Source organism: Oncorhynchus keta, chromosome 7 (genome assembly GCF_023373465.1).
Source record: "Oncorhynchus keta strain PuntledgeMale-10-30-2019 chromosome 7, Oket_V2, whole genome shotgun sequence".
Lineage (NCBI taxonomy): Eukaryota > Metazoa > Chordata > Actinopteri > Salmoniformes > Salmonidae > Oncorhynchus > Oncorhynchus keta.
The window spans coordinates 13,678,954-13,688,183 of record NC_068427.1 but is presented as its reverse complement, the minus strand read 5'-3'; the positions used below and the strand labels follow the sequence as shown (position 1 = coordinate 13,688,183).

General features: G+C 39.7%; 1 protein-coding gene across 1 annotated transcript; it reads right to left on the bottom strand.

Annotated features, from left to right (window-relative positions):
* Positions 1-233: 233 nt before the first annotated feature.
* LOC118386038 (plasma membrane ascorbate-dependent reductase CYBRD1-like) lies at positions 234-3,895 on the bottom strand. The gene is made up of 4 exons (XM_035773402.2): positions 3,542-3,895; positions 2,564-2,772; positions 2,139-2,293; positions 234-2,028 (listed from the first exon to the last, which is right to left on the bottom strand). The coding sequence occupies exons 1-4, from the start codon at positions 3,810-3,812 to the stop codon at positions 1,755-1,757; spliced, it is 909 nt and encodes a 302-aa protein (XP_035629295.2). The 5' UTR covers positions 3,813-3,895; the 3' UTR covers positions 234-1,754.
* Positions 3,896-9,230: the final 5,335 nt, after the last annotated feature.

The window sequence follows — 9,230 nt, the reverse complement described above, 5'->3', positions numbered from 1 at the left end:
TTTTTTTGTAGTCAGTTGTTCATGTGTACCTTAACGTATTAAAAAGAACCATGGACAATTACCACGCCGCGTATTGGTCCTCTGATCCGTTTCGCCTCTCCTCTTCGGAAGAAGAGGAGGAAATGCATTACAGTTGTTTTGCGGTTAATGAAGCTGCCAGTGATCAAAATGCAACAAAAATGTATATAGACGTCATGTCTACAAACATGCTGGTAATGTTATAATGTACTAAATCATTTGTAAAATATGCTTTAATACTATTAAGCAGCCATCATGAATTCCTCACTGATTTAAATCAATAGTATATTGAACAGAGTAATGATTAAATTTGTGTTTGCCTATATTGCCTTTAAGTAGACCTGTATGTAATAATACATATATTTGGATTATAATGGATTCACCCCTCACACCTAAAGATGTGTTTGTCCTGTAAATCTTGCCTTAAATTAAAATAAAAACACTGAAGAATACAGTATGTAATCATTATAAAAGTTACACAAATGTAAGGAATATGTACACTGAACAAAAATATATACGCAACATTTCATGAGCTGAAATAAAAGGTCCTTGAAATTTTCCATGAACACAAAAAGCTAATTACACAGGTGCACCTTGTGATGGGGACAATAAAAGGCCACTCTAAAATGTGCAGTTTTGTCACACAACGCCACAGATTTGAGGGAGCGTGCAATTGGCATGCTGACTGCAGGAATGTCCACCAGAGCCGTTGCCAGAAAATTGCATGTTAATTTCTCTACCATAAGCGTTCTCCAATGTTGTTTTATAGAATTTGGCAATACGTCAAGCCGGCTTCACAACCGCCAACCACATTCATGGCATCATGTGGGAAAGTGGTTTACTGATGTCAAAGTTGTGAACAAAGTGCCACATGGTGGCGGTGGGGTTATGGGCAGGTATAAGCTACGGACAACGAACACACTTTCATTTTATCGATGGCAATTTGAATGCACAGAGATTACGTGACGAGATCTTGAGGCCCATTGTCATGCCATTCATCCGCCGCCATCACTCCATGATAATGCACGGCCCCATGTCGCAAGGATCTGTACTACATTCCTGGAAGCTGAAAATGTCCCAGTTCTTCCATAGCCTGCATGCTCACCAGACATGTCACGCATTGAGCATGTTTGGGGATGCTCTGGATCGACGTGTACGACAGTGTGTTCCAGTTCCCGCCAGTATCCAACAACTTCGCACAGCCATTGAAGAGGAGTGGGACAACATTCTACAGGCCACAACCAACAGCCTGATCAATTATATGTGAAGGAGATTTCATACTGCATGAGACAAATGGTGGTCACACCAGATACTGTTTTTCTGATCCACGCCCCTGCTAAAAAGGTATCTGTGACCAACAGATGCACATCTGTATTTCCAGTCATGTGAAATCCATAGATTAGGGCCTAATTTATTTAAATTGACTGATTTCCTTACTGTAACTCAGTAAAATCTTTGGCATTGTTGGATTTATATTTTTGTTCAGTATATTTGATAATCTGTCTAATCTTCAATAGGCTAGTTCAATCCTTTTTTCAAATCATTGTCCATTACATTCAATTACATCAAATAAAAAAACACTGTTTAAAGATCAACATTCTGGAACTGTTGGAAACAATTCCTCAAGGTGCTATTTGGAACAAAGGTTTACATTTGCTGAGGGAATGCCAGTAGATAAATGCAACTTTTTAAAGCATCAACAGACAGACAGAATCAGCAGTTGGATTTCATGTTACTCAGTTGACCTGTCCGGAGTCCTCCAATTTACCACTCCTTCTCCTGGCATCTCCATTGCCTTTGGGGTCAATCAGGTCAGTTTGTTGAGACACTTTGATGCCAACTGACCCACCCCCGTTAGTAGGCGGGGAGCGCAGGACCTGCTCACTGGGGCGTTTCCAAGAGGGGCGAGTAGCGATCCAGAGGATGATTCCTCCAAAAATAACTATAAGTACTCCCAGCACATTCACAAAGGTGGCCTCTGGGGGAGAGTCTTTGTAACTGGGATTTTTCCTGAGAGACAAAGAAGAGAGTTAGCTATAGCTGTAATATGTTTATAAAATGGGGTCTCTAAGTACCAAAGTTTAGTGTATGTCCCATATTTCCCATATTATAAAACTTACAGGCCAAAAATGAGCTTCTCTGTGATGCCCATAAGTGCAGTGGCTATGACACTGGTAAAGATGAACAGGCCACTGTAGATGTGCAGGGGCATAAACGCTGCTCTCAGGTATGTTGGGGTGATGGGTACCAGGTATATACACACTCCCAGGACAAGCTGCTCAGTAAAAGAAGGAAACATCAGGAAACTGTCATGCATTGTAATGAAGAATGGAATATACCGGTCTTACTGTGCCATAAAATGTACTTCATAAACAGCCTACACAAGCGTCCATGCATAGAGCTGTAGTTAAATAGTAAGAAAATAATCTATTAAAATGATGCTTTATGACAAAGATTTATAACAATATAATACATTATGAAGCATTCATTAAGGACATTTCTACAGCATCATAATAGGCTACACAAGATATTTTGGTGTACTGACCTGTAGTGAATATAGTATCACAGCTGCTAGACCCACCCAGCTGTGCAGGCTGTACATGTTGGGGATCTTTTGTGAGTTGTGGAAGTCAAATACTGCTACCAGAGATATGGCAGCGAAAATGAAGGCCAGTATGTTTAAGCCAGCATGAATAAACTTCATCATTAACTTGCTGCACTTCCAGGTCCATGGCAACCTATACACGATAATGGCTGAAACCGACAAAAATAGCCTACTTATTCAACTGATGTTTAATCATGAAAATGCATTCAATCCAAAGAGATTGAATGTGAATAATACTCTGAGACGAGCAATTCATGCTACACGTACGTATGTTGTAACATCCTGTTTCTTGCTTACATCACTATGAGGTAGGCCTACTTCTACACAATAAAATAAGGCCACCGCATTATATCGTTTTCATTTTGTTTAGTTTAAGCGGGTAGGCCAATAAAATCATTTTAAACTAATGTAATCCCAATCACATACAAATCAAAGTTACTGTGTAATTTAAGTTATTTAGGCTACACTCAAGGAAATAGCCTACTTCAAGTGGAAGAATGCACATGGTCTGGAATGTTGGTAGAAAATCTGAGTATAACTCAATTCACTTAAACTGTGTAAAGAATCAAAGGGTCTTCTTTTACTCAGAAATGCATCAGTGCAACATTAGCATAGATCGTGATCTAACATATTTGTATACAACAAAACGGATGATAATAAAGCAAACAACCGAAACGGTTTTGAAAACAATGCATATTTCTTTCAATAATAGTACCCTGACAGTGAATAGATACAATCTAGCCCTGTCTTTGGGTTAACGTTACTGAAAAATCTTCCAGGTTCCAAATGGCTTGGTGAAATAACCTTCAGTTTCAAAATAACTTGTTAAACCGAAGACCGTGTCGGCCCAACTCAATCGCTTCAGATTTAGTTGAATTCTGTACTTGAGAGAGTAATAAACATATACAAACTTCTCACCAATTCCCTGCATAAAAATGAACCCGGTAACGACTAAAACCGGGTGCCAATTGAATTCGGCCAGTCCTCCATCCCATGCTAAACCTTCCTTGAAGTAGAATACCCATCTCAAAACAAAAATTATCGAGACAAAACCAACGGTAACGGCAGCGGACAAAGCGAACAGGAACTGCTTGAAATTCTCCATTGCCATCTCTAACAGCGCGAACGCCAACACTGGATTCATGTAGGAAGTGATTTGAGGAATTTCAAGTGGGCGGGGGGGGGTCATGAGTAATTATTTTCCAATAACAAATCTGAAAAAGTTTTGTAACCTCCGTTGTTACAAATGGGTCAGACAGAACAGACTGGTCTCATAGACAAGACGTAACATAGTAATCGGTCAGTCCGGGACCATCAAATGAGTATGATATGTTACGTTTGGTATGGTTACATACGACAGAAGGCAAAAATGAAAGGATGATGGTTGGTCTGGGTGGAACGGTGGGCGTATAACATAAATGTATAATAACTCCAAGGCTGCATGTTGGAATCTCATCAGACAATTTCAGCTAATTAGCAACTTTCAACTTCTTACTGCTTTTTAGCTACGAATTGTAATTCGTAACATATCATACGAAATGGATTATGGACATTCACAAATGAATACATACCATACGAAATTTAACATATCATACTAAATGGAGAGTTACGTATTTAGGTAAAGAATGATACGAAATGCACTGAGACCAGGTTACACAGACACAGCAGATATAAAACAGATCACCAATGGGTCGTGCACAACATTAGCATGAGCAACAATAAAATAATCGATGTTTGCTGTCCAAAATATCCCAATTGAAACGGATTCAAACAGATAAAAACTTCCGACTTCAACTGTAATAAGACTTAAAATTTCCTGGGGTAACAATTTAAGAAATAATATATTAAAAAACGTAATACTGCATAGTTTCCTAAGGACCTGAAGCGAGGCGACCATCTCTGTCGGTGCCATACTGCATTGTAATCAGGAAATTTTCCAAAGTAGGGCACTCGGCTCTTGTGCTGCCACTCTTCATAAGTGCGAAGATAGTTGTGATCTTAACAAGTATTGAACCATTCCAAGGCTTCCTTGTCTAGCTAAGATTCTTGAATCCTTGGTAAATGTACAACTTTGGTATTTATTTATCTGAGAAATGTATTTTGAATGTAAACCAATCAGTGTTTAGGCCTGGGCATTGCACTATTACAGCAACCACTTTAATTGTTAATGATTTTGTCAATGCTTTAGACAGTAAAATTAAATGTGCTTCTTTGTTTGTGGACCTGCCAAAAAAAGAATGATATTTTTTTTACCCCTTTTTTCTCCCCAGTTTCGTGATATCGAACTGGTAGTTACAGTTTTGTCCCATCGCTGCATCCTCCGAAACACAACCCTGCCAAGCCGCACTGCTTCTTGACACACTGCTCGCTTAACCCGGAAGCCAGCCACACCAATGTGTCTGGGGAAACGCCATACATCTGGTGATTATAGTCAGTGTGCATGCACCTGGTCTACCACAAGGAGTCACTAGTGCGTGATGGGTCAAGAACATCCCGGCCGGCCAAACCCTCACGACGCTGGGCCAATTGTGCACCGCCTCATGGGTCTCGCGGTCATGGCCGGGAAATCAAACCCGGGTATGTAGTGATGCCTCAAGCACTGCGATGCACTGCCTTAGACCGATGCACCACTCGGGAGGCCCTGTTAAAAACGTTTGATACTGTTGATTATGCTATTTTATTGAATAAGTTGTCTTTTATAGGCCTGCACACTGACACCTGTTCAGGGTTAGCTTAGTGAGAGAACTTCGGTCATCGTGATTGATGGGGTTAAGTCTGAATTTCTTGAAGTGCATAAACAGGGGTCAATTTTGGGACCTGTTCTCTTCACTATTCATATAAACACCACTGATCAATCTGTAAAAAAAAAGTACTTCATATATATATGGTTGGTACTATTATGAATGCTATTGCCCTGACTGTTGATCCGGCTGTGTCAAAACTACAGTCAGGAATCCCTTGCTGATTTCAAAACTTTTGCTTAACACGGGCAAAACTCTAGCAAGAATTAATCTACATGTTCATTCATTAGATGGTTCTCCAATTGAACATGTTCCCGCTCATAAATACTTCTGAATGAATATGAATTTGATGTATAAAAAACATGTAGATGAGCTGCCTCTACAAAATCGGTGTCCGCCCCGCGGGACGGTTGAGCTAAGGTAGGCTAATGTGATTATCATCTGGTTGTAAGAAACTAAAAGAAAATCCCAGGACAGACATATCTGATATTGGCAGAAGGCTTAAATTCTTATTAATCTAACTGCACTGTCCAATTTACAGTAGCTGTTACAGTGCAAGAATATCATGCTATTATTTGAGGAGAGTGCACAATTATGAACTTGAAAATGTATGAATAAATAAGCTAAGATTTAAAGTTGGCTTTTTCTACAGAAACAGATTGTGCCTTTCTCTAAGCAGTAGGAAGTAGATTATTTTGTCAACCTTTTTATATGTTCTTGATTATGGTGATATTATTTATCAAAGTACAGCTGCTTTGGATGCCATCTACCATAGTGCCCTTCCCCTGAGCAAGGCAGTTAACCCACTGTTCCCCGGGCGCGAAGACCTGGATGTCGATTAAGGCAGCCCCCCGCACCTCTCTGATTCAGAGGGGTTTGGTTAAATGCGGAAGACACATTTCAGTTGATGGCATTCAGTTGTTCAACTGACTAGGTATCCCCCTATCCCTTTCATTTTCTTTTCACAGGTGACAGTTTTGATACTAATCACTGCACCCTGTATCAAAAAGTTGCCTGGACTTCGCTAAAGACCCGTAGATCTCTAAATGTTACTATCTTTTTATTTACAAGGCCTCACTTCATAAACTTCCATCTTATCTAACTTTGCTGGTGAAGTATAGACACCTGAGTTGCCTAGATACCTAGATTGCAATATGTCTTCCCTGGTAAAATAATAAAACAGAAAATATCCAGCAACTTCGCACATCCATTGAAGAGGAGCGGGACAACATACCACAGGCCACAATCAACAGCCTGATCAATTCTATGTGAAGGAGATGTATCACGCTGCATGAGGCAAATGGTGGTCACACCAGATACTGACTGGCATTCTTATCCACGGCCTACTTTTAAAAAATACATTTAATGTGAAATCCATAGATTAGGACGTAATGAATTTATTTCAATTGACTGATTTCCTCATATGAACTGTCACCCTGTAAAATCTTTGAAATTGTTGCGTGTTGTGTTTATGTTTTTGTTCAGAGTATAAATATGCCCCCAATTACAATTCTGAATTCAAATACATCCACAGTGCGATTTCAACAGATTTTTCAAATGAACTAATTGTCTTTTGTTGGATTTTTATTAAAAGATTCCAACATTGTTTAGCATTATCTTGTCCAATTGTGGCATGATTCCACCATTTTATTCATTTGCATCACTTTCAATGGGGGACTTTTATTTTGAAGGTGAACTGCTGATCCCTCTGTTGTTGCTCACTCTAATGTTGCGCACAACACATTGGTGATCTTTTTCATAACTGTTACACAACTTTGGTGTTTGAAAACATTTGCAGACCTGATTTGGAGAATCATGACTTATGACCCAAACTCCCGAGTACCCTCATGAAATTCCTCTAGTTTGAGACATCACCTCAGGTCACTTCCTCCGTTAATCCAGTGTTGGCGATGGAGAATTTCAAGCAATTTCTGTTCGCTTTGTCTGCCACCGTGACCATTGGTTTTGTCTCAATAATGTTTGTTTTGAGATGGGTATTCTACTTCAAGGAAGATTTGGCATGGGATGGAGGACAGGCCAAATTCAATTTGCACCCGGTTTTAACCGTTACCTACTCAGTGACACTCACAGAACACAACTCTGTAGAGTTTACACAAATATTAGCACCTTAGCTCTTATTGTGGGACTTTGAAACCACTGAAATTATTTACTGAATAAACAGATCAGGACCTTAATTCACAGCTCTTCTTAAATTATAAAACTGTTTCAACACTGTTATTCAGTAAATTATGAAATTGAGACTTCCTTCATGTGTCCTCAAAATAAAATGGAGAAGTAGCCCAGTTAGGCAACAGGTTCGTTTCTAATAACAAAACATTAATGACAATTTCAAAAACTTTATTAGAGTACCAACATCTTGAAAAGAACAACAAAAGAAATTCACAAATTTTCCACCTTTACACTAGCCTTGTTCGACCATCCCGAGCTTACGTTCTGTTAAAACAAAACGAGAGTGCAGTGGTCAGGATGGTGGATCAGGCTATCTTTACACAATATAACATACAATATTATAAAGAACTCACCGCATCCCCATGACTCCACAAGCGGAGCCCTCTTCAGTAACACTCCAGTGTTGTTGTGTGGAGTCTGACGTGGGCCTAATCCTCATCCTCTCTGTGGGTCACCTCCACAACAGCCAGAAGGTCAAGCTCATTCTAATACTCCACCGTCTGGAATATCTTTGAAGTAGCATGTTGCAAGAGGCATCAACAAACACTCACCAGCAATAACCAATATGGCTGCATGGAATGCCACTGAATTGTCGTTAAAAAAAGTAATTTAGTCAGGAGTCAGGTAAGGACAAGAGCCCAACTTCTCATCAGAATACATAAGCGACTCACATTAATGGCAGTGAGGCAACTTTTGCGATGGGACTTTTCTTTAGAAATTTATTGGGCTGAAATGATACAGTATCAACCTAATCCTTTAGAATTGACCTCTTGCTCTGGGTCATCATTCAGCTGATGAAATCGTCTCTTCACTATGCAGCCTGAGGAGGTGATCCCTGGCGGATAATGGCTGATCACTGGCCATTACCCCACTCTCCAAGGGTGTCTCAGGGGGAGCGGGATATGCAAAAATCACATTTTCATTTCACACCACGCACTTGTACAGGTTACACACTTATACATACTGTATGTGAAACAGGACAAATATAAGCACCCCCCTCTATTTTAGGTGACACTGATCTGGGAGGCAGCCTATGGAGGACAGAAGACAAGGGGTTTTATGAATCCAGCACAGCAGCAAGAAAGGCTCTTTTAACCCTTACAACTCTATGATGGATAAAATATATCTCACATAAAATGTATTAAGACCAATGGATATATATGTGCCAAAACACTATGTTAACTAACACTATGCTAACTAACATCACCTTGATGAGCTGTGATAGTATATTGATAGTATACTATAGGGGGGGTAGACTCATTTCATGGTGGAACATGGATGATTATTCCTGAGTCATCAGGGTGGAAGTAGATCAAGTCAGACTCCAGAGAACAGTGCTTCATGTCTTGCATTCCATTCTTTGCGTATTAATGTGTACAGCGGGAATATTGCGGATATTTGTACGGGTTATGACACCTACAAAGCCCATTGGACCCTTTCTCAAAGGGAATTTACTGTAATTATCTTGATCAGAGAATGTCAAATAAGTGTATGTATAATGATTTAGCAGAAGCTTTCATTCAAAGCAACTTAGCACTCAAAGTATTTGTAAACCATGCATAAATTGACTTCACAACAATGGTGCTGCCAGTGCCATGCTCCAACCAGCTGAGCCATCTAGACATCCTTTTATTGGGGATTATTTGTGTTTCTCAGTAATACATTTGTTGTGACAG

What these genes read in the sequence shown, in the direction of transcription:
- LOC118386038 (XM_035773402.2), bottom strand. Translation starts at nt 3,812, where the DNA reads ATGACCCCCCCCCGCCCACTTGAAATTCCTCAAATCACTTCCTACATG. An exon ending in CATTTTTATGCAGGGAATTG is followed by an intron (nt 2,773 to 3,541) that starts GTGAGAAGTTTG and finishes TGTCGGTTTCAG; the next exon opens with CCATTATCGTGTATAGGTTG. An exon ending in TGATACTATATTCACTACAG is followed by an intron (nt 2,294 to 2,563) that starts GTCAGTACACCA and finishes TTTACTGAGCAG; the next exon opens with CTTGTCCTGGGAGTGTGTAT.